Source organism: Rhinoraja longicauda, chromosome 7 (genome assembly GCF_053455715.1).
Source record: "Rhinoraja longicauda isolate Sanriku21f chromosome 7, sRhiLon1.1, whole genome shotgun sequence".
Classification (NCBI taxonomy): Eukaryota; Metazoa; Chordata; class Chondrichthyes; order Rajiformes; family Arhynchobatidae; genus Rhinoraja; species Rhinoraja longicauda.
In genome coordinates this window covers 44540822-44561881 of record NC_135959.1, presented here as the reverse complement: position 1 = coordinate 44561881, position 21060 = coordinate 44540822, and the positions used below count along the sequence as shown (strand labels likewise).

Genomic DNA, 21060 nt, shown 5'->3' with positions numbered 1-21060 from the left:
GTCCTGAACTTAAAGAAAGGAGACTGAGAAAGTATGAGACGGAAATTGGCTAGGATAGACTGGCAAATTATTGACGGCAGAGATGCAATGACAAAGATATAAAGACCACATGGATGAACTCCAAAAATTGTTCACCCCTGTCAGGCGAAAAAATAAAACGGGGAAGGCGGCTCAACCGTGGCTAATCAGGGAAATCAAGGATAGTATTAAATCCAAGGAAAAGGGATATAAATTGGCCAGAGGAAGCAGCAAACTGGAGGACGGAGAAATTTAGAATTTAAAGGAGGACAAAGGGGTTAATTAAGAGGGAGAAAAAGAGAATGAAAGAAAGCTTGCGGGGAATATAAAAACTGACTCTAAAAGCTTCTTTAGATATATAGAAAGGAAAAGATTAGTGAAGACAAATGTAGGTCCCTTACAATCAGCGAAAGGTGAATTTATAATGGGAAACAAGGAAATGGCAGAACAATTAAGCAAGTACGCTGATTCTGTCTTCACTAAGGAAGACACAATCAATCTCCCAGAAATACTAAGGGACCGAGGATCTAGTGGGAAGGAGTCACTGAAGGGAATCCACATTGGTCAGGAAATGGTGCAAGGTAAACTGTTGGGACTGAAGGCAGATAAATGCCGCAAGGCTCGGTGTTGGGGCCGCATCTATTTACCATATATATTAATGATTTGGATGAAGGAATTAGAAGTAACACTAGCAAGTTTGCAGATGACACAAAGCTGGGTGGCAGTGTGAACTGCGAAGAGGATGTTAGGAGGTTGCAGGGTGACCTGGAATGATTGAGTGAGTGGGCAGATGCGTGGCAGATGCAGCATAATGTTGATAAATGTGAGGTTATCCACTTTGGCGGCAAAAACAAGGAGGCAGATTATTATTTCAATGGTGTCAGGTTAGGTAAGGGGGAAGTGCAGCGAGACCTGGGTGTCCTTGTACACTAGTCACTGAAGGTAAGCGTGCAGGTACAGCAGGCAGTGAAGAAAGCTAATGGCATGTTGGCCTTCATAACGAGAGGATTTCAGTATAGGGGTAAAGAGGTTCTTCTGCAGTTGTATACGGCCCTGGTAAGACCACATCTGGAGTATTGTGTACAGTTTTGGTCTCCTAATTTGAGGAAGGACATCCTTGCAATTGAGGCAGTGCAGCGTAGGTTCACGAGATTAATCCCTGGGATGGTGGGACTGTCATACGAGGAAAGATTGAGACGACTAGGCTTGTACTCACTGAGTTTAGAAGGATGAGAGGGGATCTTATAGAGACATATATAAAAGGACTGGACAAGCTAGATGCAGGAAAAATGTTCCCACTGTTGGGGGAGTCCAGAACCAGAGGCCACAGTCTTAGAATAAATGGGAGGCCGTTTAAAACTGAGGTGAGAAGGAACTTTTTCACCCAGAGTTGTGAATTTGTGGAATTCTCTGCCACAGAGGGCAGTGGAGGCCAAAACATTGGGTGAATTTAAGAGCGAGTTAGATAGAGCTCTGGGGACTAGTGGAATCAAGGGATATGGGGAGAAGTTGGGCACAGGTTACTGATTGTGGATGATCAGCCATGATCATAATGAATGGCTCGAAGGGCCAAATGGCCTCCTCCTGCACCTATTTTCTATGTTTCTAAATCCCCAGGGCCTGATGGACTGCATCCCAGAGTACTCAAGGAGGTGGCCCAAGAAATCGTGGATGCCTTGGTGATTATTTTCCAATGTTCTCAACTCTGGATCAGTTCCTGTGGACTGGAGGGTAGCCAATGTAACCCCACTTTTTGAGAAAGGAGGGAGAGAGAAAACGGGGAATTATAGACCAGTTAGCCTTACATCGGTAGTGGGAAAGATGCTTGAGTCGATTGTTAAACATGTTATAGCAGTGCATTTGGAAAGCAGTGACAGGATCAGCCAGTCAGCATGGATTAATGGAGGGGAAACCATGCTTGACTAATCTGGAATTTTTTTGAGGATATAACAAGTAGAATGGATGAGGGAGACCCAGTGGATGTGGTGTATCGGGATTTAAAAAAAACCTTTGACATGGTCCCACACAAAAGATTAGTGTGCAAAATTAGAGCACATGGATAGAGAACTGGTTGGCAGACAGGAAGCAAAGAGTACAAATTAACAGGTCCTATTCAGGCAGTGACTAGTGGGGTGCCACAAGGCTCAGTTCTGGGACCCCAGTTATTTCCAATATATATTCACAATTTAGACGAGAAAATTAAATGTGACATCTCCAGGTTTGCAGATGACACAAAGCTGGGTGGCAGTGTGAACTGCGAGAAGGATGCTATGAGGCTGCAGGGTGACTTGGATAGGTTGGGTGAATGGGCAGATGCATGGCAGATGCAGTATAATGTGGATAATTGTTAGGTTATCCACTTTGGTGGCAAGAACAAGAAGGCAGATTATTATCTGAATGGTGTCAGATTAGGAAAAGGGAAGGTGCAACGAGACCTGGATGTGCTTGTACATCAGTCACTGAATGTAAGCATGCAGGTACAGCAGGCAGTGAAGAAAACTGATGGCATGTTGGCCTTCATTGTGAGAGGATTTGAGTTTAGGAGCAAGGAGGTCCTACTGCAGTTGTACAGGGCCCTGGTGAGATCGCACCTGGAGTATTGTGTGCAATTTTGGACACCTAATTTGAGGAAGGACATTATTGCCATTGAGGGAGTAGAGCATAGGTTCACCAGGTTAATTCCCCGGATGGCGGGACTGACATATGATGAAAGCATGGGTCGACTGGGCTTGTATTAACTGGAATTTTGAAGGATGAGAGGGGATCTTATAGAAACATTAAAAATTCTTAAAGGATTGGACAGGCTTGATGCAGGAAAAATGTTCCCGATGAGTCCAGAACCAGGGGTTACGGTTTAAGAATAAGGGGTAGGCCATTTAGGACTGAGATGAGGAAAAACTTCTTCACCCAGAGAGTTGTGAATCTGTGGAATTCTCTGCCACAGAAGGCAGCGGAGGCCAATTCACTGAATGTTTTCAAGGGAGAGATAGATTTAGCTCTTAGGGTTAAAGGAATTTAAGGATATGGGGAAAAAGCAGGAAAGGGGTACTGATTTTAGATGATCAGCCATGATCATATTGAATGGCGGTGCTGGCTCGAAGGGGCGAATAGCCTACTCCTGCACCTATTTTTCCATGTTTCTAAGATTGATTGCAGAATTATTAGAACAATTTACAGGAATCAAAGCAGGTCAAAAGACAGCTAAGAAATGTAAAACCCACCTCCCAATTTACAATGGAGACTTGCCACTGAGCAATCTTGTCTATACTTTCTAATCGCCTTTTCCTCTCGTTAATCAGATGTGCCACGTTCTTCATGGCCTCATAGGCAGCACTGATGCTTTTATAATCACTGTAGAACAGGAGAAAGCTGGGTTAATCTTCAGCTGTTGATTTATCAGAGCTTTATGAAATCCATTAAACACAATGTAAAATAAGAAGACATTCAATAAGAAAAACAAAGAATGATGGAGATACTCAGCCAGCCACCGTGGAGAGAGAAGCAAAGTAAACATTTCAGGTTGATACTTTTCATCAGGCAATAAAGCAGCTGGAAAATTACAGATTATAAGAGAATTGACGAACAGGCTCCGATTGTAAACATTTTATGCATGTATTGTCACCGACAGAAGTATCAAAAGAAATTACCTTCTATCGTTATTTATAGGTAATATGGTTAACATATTTAGAGTTCGGATTCTCATACCTGTGATCTGGGGTGGTGTATTTGAGCAATTCGGCAAGCTGTAGTGGGTATTTACAAATCTTCTGCACTGGAGTTAGAAGAAAGCCATCAATTGCAATGTCAATCATCTGTTGAAGCAGTCGACAAGCCTCAAAAAAGTGCCGATATTTACTTTGCTTCATTAGTTTAACTAGCTCGAGACATGCACTGGGATGATTGTTGCAATATTCTGAGTATATCCCAAACTCAGCATGCTGTAAAGAAAAAATTATAATTTGAATGGGCAAAACATTATTGTCTACACTTTCAGCTAGTTTCAGCTTAAAATTACCCGATCAAAATTCAGAGCGAGCTGCTGCTTCTTTTGCACACATAAAAATGTTAATTTTAACACTTTCAAAATATATTATACACACACATACAGACAAATAACAATTTTATTTGTGCAAATGAAGCAGCAGCTCTGAATTTTGATCAGGTAAATGCACGCGCACACACACAGTATTTGCGTTTTGAGTTTGCATTAGATATTTTCCCCCAAGTATAGTGGAACTGTGAAGCTATTTCATAAGCAAATGGTGTGCCGGTACCAACATATCCAACTGCATAATCACACAATAACAAGCAACGCAATGGAGCACAATTTTCATTGATTTATTATCTTTTACAGAGCAAAACCCACTAAGGGGCAGAATTGGAGAATTATCACCTGGTGCTGCATTGGAAGATAATTTTAAAATGTGCTCTAAAGGAGGAAACGATCAGGGAAATAAAAAGAGGTAGCAAGGCTCAGTGAGGGAATTTCCTTAGAGTAAGCAGCTTTATAATGGAACAATTTAAAATATAGTCTGTACAAGAGGCAACAACATAGATCACTGATTGCAAACGGTTATAGACCGAGGCTGGTGAGCAAACCTAGTGAGATTTTGCGGGCCTGTGAGATAGGATGTGTAGCTGAAGGTTCGAATTCAACACGAAGTCACGTGCTTCAGAAGGGGTTATCCGAGAAAGAGATAGAATGGCAGTTATAGAAAGGATTTTATAGCAGAGACCAAAACCAATGGCTTTGGTCATCCATACATTCAATCAGGAGGAAGCTTTACGTGTTTAAAAGGGATGTTGGACAAGCAGCCTGACAATTTAGGGGAAAATAGGTGGAGTGAGAGGATGCCAATATCATATACATAGACAAATGTAGAAACAAAGAACTGCAAATGCTGGTTAATGCACCCAAGGACACAAAGTGCTGGAGTAACTCAGCGGGTCAGGCAGCATCAGGAAAATATGACAGAAGAAGAGTCTCAACCTAAAACATCACCTGTCCATGTTCTCTAAGGTTGCTACCTGACTTGCTGAGTTATTCCAGCACTTTGTGTTATCTATATGGAACCTGAGAGTGGATGTGGCTGCTAAAGGTAGCATGTATCTGAGAGATGAAGGTCCTTGGGAATAACTGAAGCAACAGTGTGGGAATTAATTGTTACTGTTGCAAGTTTTTTGAACTAAAAATAGATAATTGTGGAACCAGGTGGTGTAGTTTGTAGTTTGCACAACAGGGCGACAGAGGAAGCTTTGAAGCTTACATAGGGAGGGGATATGTTTGTTTCCCTTCCCCCCCACCTCCCCAAAAGGAAAGCCTGGCTACATTGGCTCTTATGTTTCCTCTCTCCTTATCTGTCTCTACATATCAGTCGCTATCTATCAAATCCACCTTGAACCTCTACCCATGGTGCCATCTTTCTATCATCTCTCTCTTCACCCTGGTCCCACCTGTCATCTGCCAGCTCCTACCTCACTCTTTATACTGGCTATCTGCCCACTATACTCCCAATCCCTGGTGCAACACTAAATGTTTACCATCCTTCTGTCTCCGCATATGCTACCCGACACGCCGAGTTCCTCCAGCACTTTGTTTTTTGTTACTATTAAAAAGACAACTTCTATTCATGTATCACTTCACTGGAAATCTTGGATTTCTGTTTAACAAATAAATTACAAATCGAAGTTGTCAAATGTTGAACCAAAATATATCCAGGTCTATAAAGGAAATTTGTTAGTAAATGTCATATTATTTTGAGTAGAAATTGAAATGTTTCCACATTTTAACAACTCTCTGATTTTTAATGTAATTTCAGTTTTACAGATGATGAATGTACAAGAGGAGCAGGACAGTTGATCCAATATTTCTGGTTAATGGGGTTTGTTGCTTACAGAACGTGATTTTTTAAAAAATTCGGGAGGGTGGCAGTACTGGTTAAAAGCTGAAAGAGTTGAACTAAAGAATTAGGGGCAATCGAACTGTTGGAAATATACCACACAGCTCCAAATAGTCCAAAGAAGATCGAGAAGATATGAAGGCAAATTTGTAACAACTGAAATGCACAAGAACATTAGTAAAGAGGGATTTCAATGATGTTATTGGCTGGGGTACAGGCAGTATTTAGGGCACCAAGGAAGTGGAAATATTAAATTGCTTTCTGGAAAACCTTCAAGATAGTGTTTATCACGTCCTAAACGAAGTGCAATTCTATATTTAGTTTTATGGAATAAAGTTGGGCAAGTAGAAACACAGGAGTGGGAGATTAATTTTGTGTTTGTGATTTTTTAGATCAGGTTAGATTCGGTATATCTATGGAAAAGAAATAAAAGAAAAAATAATCTAAATTGTGGGCGACAGCTCTACCAGCTGTGTCACTGTGTCGCCCACAATTTAGATTATTTTCCAAAGATGTACAAGCTGTAGGTTAATTGGCTTCTATAAACTGTCCCTTGTGTGTAGGATGCAAAAAGTGGGATAACATAAAACTAGTGTACAGGTGGTCCATGGTTGGCGTTGACTTGGTGGGCTGAAGGGCCTGTTTCTATGCTGTATCTCTAAATTAAACTGAACTAAACCCTCCATGTACCTGTTCATTTCCAGCATTTTCCATTTTTATTTGAGACTTTCAGCGTCGGCAGGTTTTTTCTTGATTTTTCATTTCTTGCTGATATATTCAACATTAATTACCATGATTTTGATTTGAACACTGAGTGTATTAAACTGATACAAGAATTAGGTACATGGATTGGAAAGGTTTAGAGCGATATGGCTCAAACACAGGCAAAATGGGACTAGCTTAGATGGGACATCTTGGTCAGCATGGACAAGTTGTGCCGAAGGGCCTGTATCCATGCTGTAAGACTCTAATTCTTCCATCTACTAGTACTTCAAATACTAGAGGGCATAGCTCTAAAGTGGGAGGGAAACAGTTTAAAGAGATGTGCAAGTTGTTTATTTTTAAACAGGTGCCTGGATGTGCTTGGCAGGGTAGTGGTGGAGATAAATACGGTAGTGGCATTTAAGAGACTTTTGGAAAGGCACATGGATATGCAGGGAATAGAGGGATATGAAATATGTGCAGGCTGATAGAAGTTGGTCCTGACATTGTGGGCCGAAGAGCCTTGTTACTGTTCTGCACTGCTCTATGTTTTATCTATGTCAAGTCATTTGGAAATGGGTACGGCTTTGGGCTCAACTCATACTCTCTACTGAGCAAATAAACAGATGTGCACCATAAGGATACGCATGGGTAGATAGAGATCAGTGACAAATCGCCTACCTATCCTGCCCACAACAGAAGGGAAATAGAATCGTCACAAAGGGAAGGTTTTGTGCTCATATTTTTGCCTGTACTTTCACATGAGAGGCTGGCCTCCAAGGTTCATGACTGTGCATTTATTTAATATTAAGCTAGCAGCTGAAGTGTTCTTTGTGCTAGAACAGCAATCGGCATTGCTGCTGCTTATTTTTACGAGCTACTGAAGCACAAAATGAAACTCCGGAGGTTAATTAGTAATCTCCACTGATAAATAAATTCTGATGAATAACCAGTTTGTATTAACTAAATCTTCACAGGGGATGCAGCTCTAAAGATGGAATCCCATCAGAGACATTGGAGACGTAGTTTGAAGAATTAGTTTATTTTTTCCCCCCCGAGAGATGTCTCTAGTTTCATCACCAGATTGCCTGTGCATTAATTTATCTGAACCAAGCTTGGCTTCAGGAATTCAGACAACCTTCTATCCTGTCAATTTATACCAAAAACAATTATAGCTTAAACCTATAAATACAGAAGAGTCATCGCTGTGACAAACTATATATTACATACAATTTTAGTTTAAAAAATCCATTAATTGCTCTAAACCTCAACCTTACATAATTCAATTTTTGATGTTGAGGCAGAAAAAAAATCAGATCATAAGACATAGGAACAGAATTACGTCTTTTGGCCCATTGGCTGATCAATTTTCCCTCTCAGCCCCATTTTCCTGCCTTTATCCTGTAATCTTTCACACCCTTACTTACCAATCTCTGCTTTAAAAATACCCAATGACGGCCTCCACAACCATCTGTGGCAATAAATTCCACAGATTCACCACACTGTGGCTAAATAAATTCCTCCTCATCTCCAATTTAATTTATAAATTAGCACACGTCAGAAAGTTTATCTGGATATTATTATGAGGGAATGGTAGTGGCAAAGTAATAAAACTACCAGAAAAGTAATCTTAATGCCACAAATAACAATACATGGACGAGTTCAAATCTCACCTTGGCAACTGTAGAATTTAAATTCAGTTAATAATCTGTAATTAAAAAAAACAGCACCAGATTGTTGTAAAAAAGTCCAGCTAGATCACATGGATTCTTCACAGGTCACATAATGCCATTCAGAGTCAGTCCGTCACTCCAGACCCATAAATGCGCTTGACTCTTAAATGCCTTTTGGAATGCAACACCCAAGAAACCACACCAACATCTCCACTTTCTTAGGAGTCTGAGGAAAATCGGCATGTCTCCAATGACACTTACAAACTTTTAGAGATGCACCATAGAATGCATTTATTCACAAAATGCTGGAGTAACTCAGCAGGTCAGGCAGCATCTCAGGAGAGAAGGAATGGGTGACGTTTCGGGTCGAGACCCTTCTTCAGACTGAAGAAGGCATATGGTCGGGTTTCATTACAGCTTGGTTTGGGAACACAATGCCCAACATTTCCCAGATATAGCCCAGACTAGACTTCACACAAGATCTACACTTCACACTGTCTTGGAAAAGCAGCCTTCATAATCAAAGACTTGTCCCACCCCATTCATTCCCTCGTTCCCTGCTCCTATCCTGCAAAAGGTACAGAAGCTTGAAAGCTCGCAGCACAAGACAGCTTATTTCCCTCTGTTTTCAGCCTTCAGAACAGCCCTTTCCTTGCTAGGGTATTGTCCGATTCATCTCTACCCTATTGTGGGCATTGACTGTCTGTGGAAATGATGTGCTACAATGCTGAGAATTATATTCTGCACATTGTATCTTCCCTTTTGCTCTATTTATTGTACTTCAGTTTAGCTTGATAGTATTTATGTATAGTATTATCTGACGTGAGTGGATAGCATGCAAAACGAAACTTTTCACTGTATCTCGGTACACATGACAATAATAAACCTAAACCTAAACCTAATAGCCTCCCGAGACATTCAGATCATGGGCAATTAGGGTGGACAATAAATCCCCACATCCTGAATTTTGTTTTGAACAAGAAAAAAAAGGTATCCTCAGGAAAACAGGAAATACCAGATCCAATATTTTTGGGAAGGGAGCGGAGGATGGGGAGTGATGCTGGTGCTGAAACTAAGGAAGAATCTAGAATAAAAAAAGACACATACCTCAAAATCTGAAACAGACCAAAGGAGGTTACGGTTCAGGTATTATGAAGTAGTGTCCACTTTTAGTTTACTTTAGAGATACTGCACAGAAACAGGCCCTTCTGAGCCCGCGCTGATCCCTGATAGTACACTAGGACTATCCTACACACTAGGGACAATTTACAATTCTTACCGAAGCCAACTAACCTACAAACCTGTATATCTTTGGAATGTGGGAGGAAACCAGACTTCCTGGAGAAAATCCACGGGGTTACGAAAGAATGTACAAAATCCGTACAGACAACACCCATAGTCAAGATCGAACCCAGGTCTCTGGCGCTGTAAGGCAGCAAATCCGCCGCTGTGCAACCGTGCCGTCCATGTTGTTAAATTATGGGTACTTGATCAAATTGTAACCGGACATTAGTTGAATAGCTGATATCTGAATTTGGAGGATGAAGTGATTTATATTTTCTAACTGATTTATGTTTTCATAAAGTAGAAAGTTGTCTTAATTCAGGAAGCAAACCTCGATCAGGCATATTACAATGCAAGCGATCTGATGATGATTCCAGAGACTCATCTTTGAAAAACAAAATTTCATTCACAACGGAATCAAACCTAGATTATAAACATTAAATTGCAGTCATGCATTTAACATACGTGTCGAAGGAAACAGGATCCTATTTCACTCAGATGAGGTTCATTTTTATTGAATTGTTTCTCCAAGTCCTTTAGAAATTTCCTTTGGAATTTGTAAATCTCTTCAATGTTCCCAAAAATGGTACTCAACTGTGCTTCAGCAAACATCCCTGTATGTTTGCGACATTGACGAATATATCCCTGAAAAGCAAAGATGTTATTTTGTTAAGCATATTACATGTAATATTGATGAAATAAGATGAAAATAGTAATTAAAAATGGTCTTGCACATTCCTTTAAAGGCTGACTGGTAGAAAAGAGAGGGTTGTGGTGAAAGGACAATATTCAGGCTAGAGGTCTGTGAACAGTGCAGTTCCACAGGAATCTGTGTTGGGACCTCTGCTGTTTGTTAAATAAATGACTTGGATGTAAATGTAGACAGGTTAATTGGTAAGTTTGCAAATGACATCAAGATTGCTGGGGTCGCAGACTGTGAGGAAGACTGTCAAAGTATACAGCGGGATATAGATCAGCTGCAGAAATGGCAGATGGAGTTTAATTCTAAGCAAGTACGAGAGGTCGCACTTTGGGAGGTTATCTGTAAAGGGAAAATACACAATTAATGGCATGATCCTTAACAGCATTGGTGTACAAAGGGATCTTGTGGTTCAAGTCCACAACTTCTTGAAAGTGGCCACACAAGTAGATAAAGTGGTAAAGAAGGCACATGGTATGCTTGCTTTCATAGATCTGAACATTGAGTATAAGTCAGGAAGTCATGATGCAGGTTTTCGGACTTTGGTTAAGCCGTATTTGGAGTATCGCATGCAATTCTGGTCGTTCCACGACAGAAAGAATGTGGAGGTTTTGAAAAGGGCGCAGAGGAGGTTTACCAGAATGATTCCTGAATTAGGGGGGATTAGCTACAGGGAAAGGTTGGAGAGACAGATTATTTTCTCTGGAACACTGGAGGTTTCAGGAAACCTGTTAGAAGTATTTAATATTATGAGAGACAGTCAGAACCTTTTTTCTCAGGAGGGGAAAAATTAAAAAATAGCATCCCTATCAAAAAAACTGATTATGTTAAGATTGAATATAAAAGAATACAATGTTGCAAATTTGGAGGAAAGGTAAGAGTGAATGAGTTGAGAAGACAAAATTAAAGTTGGCTGACATTATGACAGCAAATCACAATGAACAGGCCGAAGAAACCAGACAGGTCATGTTGGAACAACGATTCTCCAAATAGAAGAACTGGTCCACTGAACGAGTGGGAGACTCTTGGATACAGAAGTTGTCATGAAGATAACGGTAAAAGATCTCACCCTTAAAATGTATTGAGCAGATTAAGGAGAAATTCATTAAATGGATGACATGTTCGCAACAATCATAAGTCTTTGAAAATGAACTTGCTTGTCATGTTAAGCCAAATTGCACTGTATTTCAGAACATAAATCTACAAGGATGTCATTATGAAATAAAATAAGATTTCCTCCAATTTCAGATCTGCATCTTTTGCAGTACCTCACAGATGTCTTTCAGATGCTTAATGTAGACCTGTTCAGTATTCATGATCTCCTTGATTACATTAGTTCGCATCTGCTCTTTGTTTTCAGCGCTTTTGTGAAGGCGACGTTTACTGCAGTGAGTATCCAACCGTTCATCCGGAGACTTTCCAGTGGATTCACCTCTGGCATCCTCCTGGTTCACCCGTAGCTAAAAAGGTATAAAATTAAATCCAAGAAATCTGTCTTGTGTGGAAACATACAGACAGGTTGGAAAGGCTTTCATGTCTACTAAGTAGGATGCTGATTTAGATGTAACTGTAACTTGTACAAACACAACAGTTTTTATTTCTGTATGGAGCAAATAAAAATTAATCCTCATTCATGAGGAAGATAAACTATTATCATACTTCTCAAATTTCATATGAAAAAAACATACTCGAACAAAACTGGCAGGAAACCAGGCTTCTTTATCATCAATCATGCCCCACCACCATTCCTTGTTGGAGGCATCAAGTACTTGGATGACTTCTCCGGCTTTGAATCCAAGCTCCTGATCATCCATGGTGACATGATCCCAGAGCGCCTCTGCACATACAATGTGGCCATCACTTATCAACTATAGAAAGAAACAAGTTTCAGTTTACAATATCTTTGGTGAATGCATGTAAAATATTGGTTAGCATGCAACAAAAGCTTTTCACTGTACCTCGGTACACTTGACAATAAACTAAACTAAACTGATATCACAAAGTGTGTACAGAAGTAATTAGAAGCCAAGAATTATTAAGGGTGGGCAACCCATTGTGTTGGTTTAATAAAGGGTGAAATGTCTCCACTTCATTGACTTCATAAAATAGCCTGCTAATATTCGCTGCAACGACTTACACAAATAAAATGGTTACAAGCCCCAGATACTGGATGATCCCTGGTATCTCTGGAACAGCAGAGAGCACAAACAAAATTGCCAAATAAAATGTATTTCACAAAAGAACATTCAGGTGCCATTTACACCTATCTGAACGAACTTGTAATCATATCTTAACTTCACAATAAGAGGAAATATAAGCACACAGTGAAATCTTAGCTTCAGTGTGTGATGAAGCCATTACTGCCCATTCTATATTATTACCTAAGATAAAATAAACTGACATTTTTAACAAAGATATCTGTGGTGATGCTATCAGTGAAACAGAGGATATTCAGTTTAAAAATATTATATAATTAAAATGCTGAAAGAGTCCAAACACATTTCACCTTATGTTATGAGCATCATATATTCGATAATGCTACATGATAGGGCATATAAAGGAAAATTGGAAATGAGCAGTGTGCCATGAAGAATGGTGTTGGTGCCCCAGGATTTTACAATTTACAACTTGGAGGAAGGTATCAAAAGCATGTTGGTAAACCGACTGATGACAAAAGTAAGCTGGTTGTGAAGTGGAAATAAGGAGGCTACTAGGAGATATAGATGGGTTAAATGAGTTGTCAAAGATCCAGCAAATGAAATGTAATGTGAGAAAATGTTAAATTGTCCATTTTGGGAAAAAAAGTAAAAAGCACATTCTCCTTGGCTTTTCTCCAGATGCTTCAATTTCCACCCACCCTCCAAAGACACACAGGTTTTGCGGTTAATTGGCTTTGATAAAAATTGTAAATTGTCCCTAGTGTGTAGGATAGTGCTAATGTACGGGGATCGCTGGTCAGCACGGTCTCAGTGGGCCAAAGTGCCTGTTTCCCTGCTGTATCTCCAAACTAAACTCTAGACTAAACTAGGTGGAGGTACAGCAAACAATTCAGAAATGAACAACATGAATTCTTTGATCATCGGGGAATTGAAAACAAAATAGGGGGGTTATGCCACAATTTTATACGGATATAGATTTATAGGTATTTATTAAATACCCAAGAGGGAATGAGGGATGGAGTAGCCCGAGATCTTAATGTTATGCATGAACTACCAATAGGTATCAAAACCCACGTTAAACAAAGATTCAATTCAATCATTCTCTTTACCAAGGCAAAATTGACACCTAGTATTATTAGGAGATGACATGTATTTTTGCCTCGGTTAAATGCGTAAGTGAATTAGTTTTGATTCATATCCAGCCAATCAGTGACTAACTGCTTTTTGACCCCAGTCCAACAGAATAATTAGATTCCGCGCACATCATGATAAAGCACAATTGTTCGCTGGGAGAATTTTTCTTTGTATCCACACCTCACTTTCTTCCTTCCATTTCCTGAATCCCCTTCACTCCTCAATGATGAAATAATGCTCATGGCAGTGATGTTATAAAACTGGTGTCATATTTTGAACAACAGCACAGACAGGGAATGCGCAAAAGAAATCCACTTTCATTAACTCCCTTTGCAAATAATCTAACAGAAAAGGTTGAATTATGTTCCTACGAAGTAATTCACATATTGAAATGCAAATAACTGCAGATGAAAGGAAATCTGAAATAAAAAAATGTACTGCAAATACTCAGCAAGTCAGGCAGCCTCTGTAGTGAGAGAAACAAAGCTAGCATTTCAGATAAATGTGTAGGAGGGAATTGCTGATTTACACCGTAGACACAAAATGGTGGAGTAACTCAGTGGGTCAAGCAACATCTCTGGAGAAAAGAAATAGGTGTCGTTTCGGATCGAGACCCTACTTCAGATAAATGGCTCTTCGTCAAAATTAATTCATTTAAGCATTTAACTGAGGCAAAATACATGTTATCCCATAATAATACTTCACCTCATTTACAGCAAGTTGTTCTCCACCAGGTTGAAGGTATCTGGGATTTGCTTGACTTAATTCCCCATATGCTAAATCCTCCTCACTGCCATTGTCATCAACCAAAGCAGAAATCTCTGTAGCTCCATCTGCAGATACTAAAAGGGAAACATACAATGTTTAAGACATTTCACATTTGAACCTTTCATATAATCTATGCTGCATCTTAATTAATAACTGCATGTTGTGTAAACATTTTGACCATGGAAAATTTAAATCGGAACCAGTTCCATTGAGAATGGCAATCAAAAGATTGTGAAGTAAAACACAAACTGCTGGAATAACTCAGTAGATCAGGCAGCATCCTTGGAAGGTATGGATACGTGACATTTTGGGTCAGGATTCTTCTTCAAACTCCACAGATGCTAGCTGCCTTGCCGAGTAACTTCAGCCCTTTTTGCTTTACCCGAGATTCTAACTTCAGCAGTTCCTTACAAATTCATTGTGAAGATTGGTGTTAAACGTAAGATTTAATGACCCACCGTGAACTACTTATTATCATCCATATTGTACAGAAAAATGAAAATCCCTAAATACTCATCTTCAGCATTCTGTTAGAGGAAATTTCAATGTTGTCACCACCAAAAACTAAAAATAAATTTACTTTCAGGGGAAAAAAAATCCATAAAGCGCAAATTATAGAGCAAATACAATTAATTGTATTCTGAGATGCAGCATTTGCAGCATTTTAATAACATAATAGTAACTATTCCACACAGCATTTCATGGCCATGAGATTGTTTGGCTTGCCTTGTGAATGGCATTAAATAAGACAATTATTTTTCTTTTAATGTGGCCTATACAGTGATGCATAATGTCACATTGTCAGATTTTCTGAGTAGGCAAGTAAAAATGTAGGTGACGTTGCAAAGTTTCTTAATTGTAGGATCACAGTGCAGTTTAATTTATATGCAAACATAAGTTGTATAACTGATATAGCCTATTATTGAGATATCCATAGGGTGCAAGTTGAATCAGGAGATAAAATTGGCGTGTCACAAATGTAATGCTACGGTGGTTATGGGAGATTTCAACCTGCCGGTAGACTGGGAAAATCAGGTTGGAAATGGACCCCAGGAAAGAGTGTTTGTAGAGTGCCTTCGAGATGGATTCTTAGAACAGCTTGTACTGGAGCCTACCAGGGAGAAGGCAATTCTGGATTTAGTGTTGTGTAATGATCCTGATCTGATAAGGGGACTAGAGGTAAAAGAGCCATTAGGAGGCAGTGATCACAACATGATAAGTTTTACTCTGCAAATGGAAAGGCAGAAGGGAAAATCGGAAGTGTCGGTATTGCAGTATAGCAAAGGGGATTACAGAGGCATGAGGCAGGAGCTGGCCAAAATTGACTGGAAGGAGGCCCTAGCAGGGAAGACGGTAGAACAGCAATGGCAGGTATTCCTGGGAATAATGCAGAGGTTGCAGGATCAATTTATCCCAAAGAGACGGAAAGACTCTAAGGGGAGTAAGAGACACCTGTGGCTGACGAGGGAAGTCAAGGACAGCATAAAAATTAAGGAGAGGAAGTATAACGTAGCAAAGAAGAGTGGGAAGACAGAGGATTGGGACTCTTTTAAAGAGCAACAAAAGTTAACTAAAAAGGCAATACGGGGAGAAAAGATGAGGTACGAGGGTAAACTAGCCAATAATATAAAGGAGGATAGCAAAAGTTTTTTTAGGTACGTGAAGAGGAAAAAAATAGTCAAGGCAAATGTGGGTAATGTTCTATAGATTCAGGATCAGTTCCTGTGGATTGGAGGATAGCAAATGTTATCCCACTTTTTAAGAAAGGAGGGAGAGAGAAAACGGGTAATTATAGACCAGTTAGTCTGACATCAGTGGTGGGGAAGTTGCTGGAGTCAATTATAAAAGACGAAATTGCTGAGCATTTGGATAGCAGTAACAGGATCATTCCGAGTCAGCATGGATTTACGAAGGGGAAATCATGCTTGACAAATCTACTGGAATTTTTTGAGGATGTAACTAGGAAAATTGACAGGGGAGAGTCGGTGGATGTGGTGTACCTCGACTTTCAGAAAGCCTTCGACAAGGTCCCACATAGGAGATTAGTGGGCAAAATTAGAGCACATGGTATTGGGGGTAGGGTACTGACATGGATAGAAAATTGGTTGACAGACAGAAAGCAAAGAGTGGGGATAAATGGGTCCCTTTCGGAATGGCAGGCAGTGACCAGTGGGGTACCGCAAGGTTCGGTGCTGGGACCCCAGCTATTTACGATATACATTAATGACTTAGATGAAGGGATTAAAAGTACCTTTAGCAAATTTGCAGATGATACTAAGCTGGGGGGTAGTGTGAATTGTGAGGAAGATGCAATAAGGCTGCAGGGTGACTTGGACAGGTTGTGTGAGTGGGCGGATACATGGCAGATGCAGTTTAATGTAGATAAGTGTGAGGTTATTCACTTTGGAAGTAAGAATAGAAAGGCAGATTATTATCTGAATGGTGTCAAGTTAGGAAGAGGGGATGTTCAACGAGATCTGGGTGTCCTAGTGCATCAGTCACTGAAAGGAAGCATGCAGGTACAGCAGGCAGTGAAGAAAGCAAATGGAATGTTGGCCTTCGTAACGAGGAGTTGAGTATAGGAGCAAAGAGGTCCTTCTACAGTTGTACCGGGCCCTGGTGAGACCGCACCTGGAGTACTGTGTGCAGTTTTGGTCTCCAAATTTGAGGAAGGATATTCTTGCAGCGTAGGTTCACTAGGTTAATTCCCGGAATGGCGGGACTGTCGTATGTTGAAAGGCTGGAGCAATTAGGCTTGTATACACTGGAATTTAGAAGGATGAGGGGGGATCTTATTGAAACATATAAGATAATTAGGGGATTGGACACATTAGAGGCAGGAAACATGTTCCCGATGTTGGGGGAGTCCAGAACAAGGGGCCACAGTTTAAGAATAAGGGGTAGGCCATTTAGAACGGAGATGAGGAAGAACTTTGTCAGTCAGAGAGTGGTGAAGGTGTGGAACTCTCTGCCTCAGAAGGCAGTGGAGGCCAGTTCGTTGGATGCTTTCAAGAGAGAGCTGGATAGAGCTCTTAAGGATAGCGGAGTGAGGGGGTATGGGGAGAAGGCAGGAACGGGGTACTGATTGAGAGTGATCAGCCATGATCGCATTGAATGGCGGTGCTGGCTCGAAGGGCTGAATGGCCTACTCCTGCACCTATTGTCTATTGTCTATTGTTAACTGTTTCACTCTCTTATCTATTTTGAGGTTTCATCAGCGTGGAAATTATTCTATGGTCTACCCCATGATAATCTCAGCTCTTCTGACATGTTTTCTTTTTGCATTTCTTGACATTACCAATGATAAAACACCGACCCTAGGAACTGAGTTTTCACTGTTTTATCAAGAACACATCCACTTGCGACATTATTAAACAAAAAAATAGTCCAATAACCCAATACTTTCTTCTGTCGGTGAAAGTAACAATGCAGAACTGCATCATTGTGCTGATTGTTTCACATCATTTTGAAAGCAAAGCAAGAGAAACAGCACTGCTGACCAAGCAGAAGTAGTATTACAACATAAAACTTGTATTTTATGTCCCTAAAATCAGTAATAGAATGTACAGTCTGTGAACAGAACATGCAGTTGCCTAGTTAATTAAAATATATTATCAAGTAACAAGCATCTATATTAAAACCAATCCTCATCCACATATTTTACATTGAAGCGTATGTCAATTTAGTTGTACTCTAAATTCATCTATAGAAATTATAGGTCCCCAAAAGCATTTCTAACTTTGGAAAGTTAACATCAACTTTATAAGAGTAATATGGGAACTTTACTTTTGCCAGTAATATAAATTATATCCAGTAAGCTAATAAATAAGAAAATGAATTACAAGGAACTGCAGGTGCTGGTTTATACCAAAGAAATACACAAAATGCTAGAGGAACTCAGTGGGTCAGGAGGCATCTCTGGAGAACATGGTTTTAATGTGGCAGAATTTTATTTTTTTTAATTGATAGTCTATTTTCTATGTTCAAGAAATTTCAAGTTGAAGTCTACATATATTATCCACTCAAGTTGAAGAAGGTTTTGACTCCATGAACAGAAGATTCTGAAATGACAATGTTGTGTTGGTTGAGTGAGAGATTTAAAAATCCACTATGTGCCATTGATAACACAACATTACAAAATATGACAGGATCAAAGGATTGGCCCCAAACTGGATCAAAGAAACTCTTGTCTGAATTGGCTAAATCTCACTGAAGAGAGCAGCTTGTGTATGTGACCTCAGTTAATCTTTTCCCTCGACCTTTAGCTCATAGTGCCATGATTAACTGGAAATGCACATAGGTATAGCACATAGAATAGCACATCAGCGTTTGGGACCCTAACAGGACCACAGTCAAGTTCCTTAACTAATTGAAAAGAAAGAGTTAAATGGTAAGAGAGTGAAAGAAAGAGCAAGAATTATTGTTAATTTAGTACAAAAAGAGAGAAAGATAGATAGATTGAATGAACTAATTGATAATTAATTAAATTTAGACGGTTGAATTAAAACAGTTTCGATATGATGTAAACCCATGGATTAAATAAAGAAGAGACCACATCATTTAAAACCTGTTATACAAATATTAACAAACTGGGAATTAATATATTTTGATTAAAATAAAAATACTGCAGATGCTGTGAATCTGAAACAAAAAAACTCAGGAAGCACTACTCAGCTCAATCTGAAACATTAACTCTATCTCTTTCCACAGATACTGCTTGATGTGCTGAGTCTTTCCAGCATTTTCTGTTTTAATCAATATATTCATGGATTATAGGTCCATGAATATATGAATTGACATTAAATAATATGTATACAAGATAAAAATTACCTAAAGCGTATATTGCAATAAAAAAGAGTTTCAAATTCAAAATTTCAGTATTGCTTTTTAATTGTATTAAATATTTTTTCAAATCGATTTGACTATTTCCACCACTGCACAATGTCACAGAAGAAATGGGTTTAGGAAGGTTATGACCTACTTTTCAAGCAGCATAAAATGTAAATGACAAGCCAGATAAGCATACTGGAAACTGGCACTGTTGCGAGGCTTACTGGAGCTCTGGGTTTATGCAATCAATTCAAATAACCAGACTAAGAATAGTTACCATTGCTTGTACAGTGAATTATTGTAGTAAATAGTTTAAATGCATTTTACAGATTTTTCAGCAAATGCTGTACGTTGAAACTTCGTGGTCTTCCAATTACACAGTAAGATAACAACATCTATATGGTTAAAATATCCACTCAGATTCTTACTCTCTGCTGTTTGAGGAAATAATAGCCTGCATAAAAAATACTGATTGATAATGTAAAATAAAGGCAATATAGACCCTCAGCACCAGCATAAGGAATTTTTCTGTTAGAATTTCAATGCCTTTCTTCTCTAGCAATTCTTAAGGCTTTTCAATCAACTAGTTATACTCAGTATTGAAAATATTTTGGAATTATTGCCATTTCTGAACAATGATAAACTAAACTGTATGTCTAATTAATTAATGATCTTATCCAATAAACCCTTAACATAGAATCATTATGTGCAATTTGTTTCATTAACACTGCAATTCCTTAGTGCTAACACATTACAAAAAGCCTAATTTTGTACTTTATATCATTTTAACAAATACCCAAGATCCAAGAAGATTTAAAGATATTACATTTGTAAAATTAAAATTCTGTTTCTAGAAAAAAATATTAAAGAATCATTATGTGCAATGTTTCATTAACACTGCAATTCCTTAGTGCTAACACATTACAAAAAGCCTAATTTTGTACTTTATATCATTTTAACAAATACCCAAGATCCAAGAAGATTTAAAGATATTACATTTGTAAAATTAAAATTCTGTTTCTAGAAAAAAATATTTCTGTCCTTCGATTTAGATCTATTAAAATGGCACATTTTCTCAAAATGCATCCAAAGGCCTTTTTAGGCCTTTCATTCCATGCATGAATATTATGTTTTCCAAAATATGGCAAGTATTATGTGCAATGTGATGAAATGCATTGGATTAAAAAAAATTGAGCCACATCTTTAAAGGGTGGCGGTTCTCCTACTGAAACAATGACTGTTAATAAACTTTCCCAATAGTTAATGAGTCTTGTTATTTTTCTGAGTAACAGAACTATAATTAAAATAATACATTGTAATCAACATGCTCATTACTTTAAATACAACTTTGCTCTATGTGCTTAGTCATCAGCACTCCTGGTTTCCAAGATCATGACTAATGCATTTTTAGAAATTTATATCCTCATACCAACAATTTGACGAAATCCAGAATACAGTATTTTCTTTCTAGTTTTCTCATTTCATGTAATGCTTTATCATTATCCTGAACTACTTTCCCTGTAAGAATTTTTTACCTTTCATTTTCACATGCATGTGCAAATCATCAATACACTTGTGTAATACATACCAAACTGTAGACTCTCTAGACTCCAAAATCTGGTAATTTCTCCCCTTGCTACCATTCTTGAAAAATAATTCCGTGTTTAACAGCAAAGCAGCTGATTTAGGTTAAAGACATTATTGCTATTTCCCAATACAGCAAATCCTGTGCGTTTGAAACTCTGCAGGGATTCATTCATTGGTTCAACTGGCTGCCGAGTTCATCAGGCCAGACGCCAATGCAACACAAGTGGCTTACCGTACACTATACTTCCAACTACTCAGTATTTTTTTCTCTCTGATGTCATGGGGTGACTCTAGGGAGGTTGTTT

General features: G+C 38.9%; 1 protein-coding gene across 5 annotated transcripts in view; it reads right to left on the bottom strand.

Annotated features, from left to right (window-relative positions):
* The window catches only part of LOC144595217 (spermatogenesis-associated protein 13-like), a 98420-nt gene that overhangs the window by 9879 nt on the left and 67481 nt on the right, over positions 1 to 21060 (bottom strand). For 4 of the 5 annotated variants that reach the window (XM_078402423.1, XM_078402422.1, XM_078402420.1 and 1 more), the window contains 6 exons: positions 14276 to 14412; positions 11966 to 12145; positions 11546 to 11737; positions 10043 to 10222; positions 3724 to 3956; positions 3240 to 3369 (listed from right to left, as the gene is read on the bottom strand). In XM_078402423.1, coding sequence (XP_078258549.1) covers positions 3240 to 3369; positions 3724 to 3956; positions 10043 to 10222; positions 11546 to 11737; positions 11966 to 12145; positions 14276 to 14412 — 1052 coding nt within the window. Of the gene's footprint in view, positions 1 to 3239; positions 3370 to 3723; positions 3957 to 10042; positions 10223 to 11545; positions 11738 to 11965; positions 12146 to 14275; positions 14413 to 20756; positions 21005 to 21060 lie in introns of those variants that run through there. The other variant, XM_078402424.1, reaches the window with a different exon arrangement.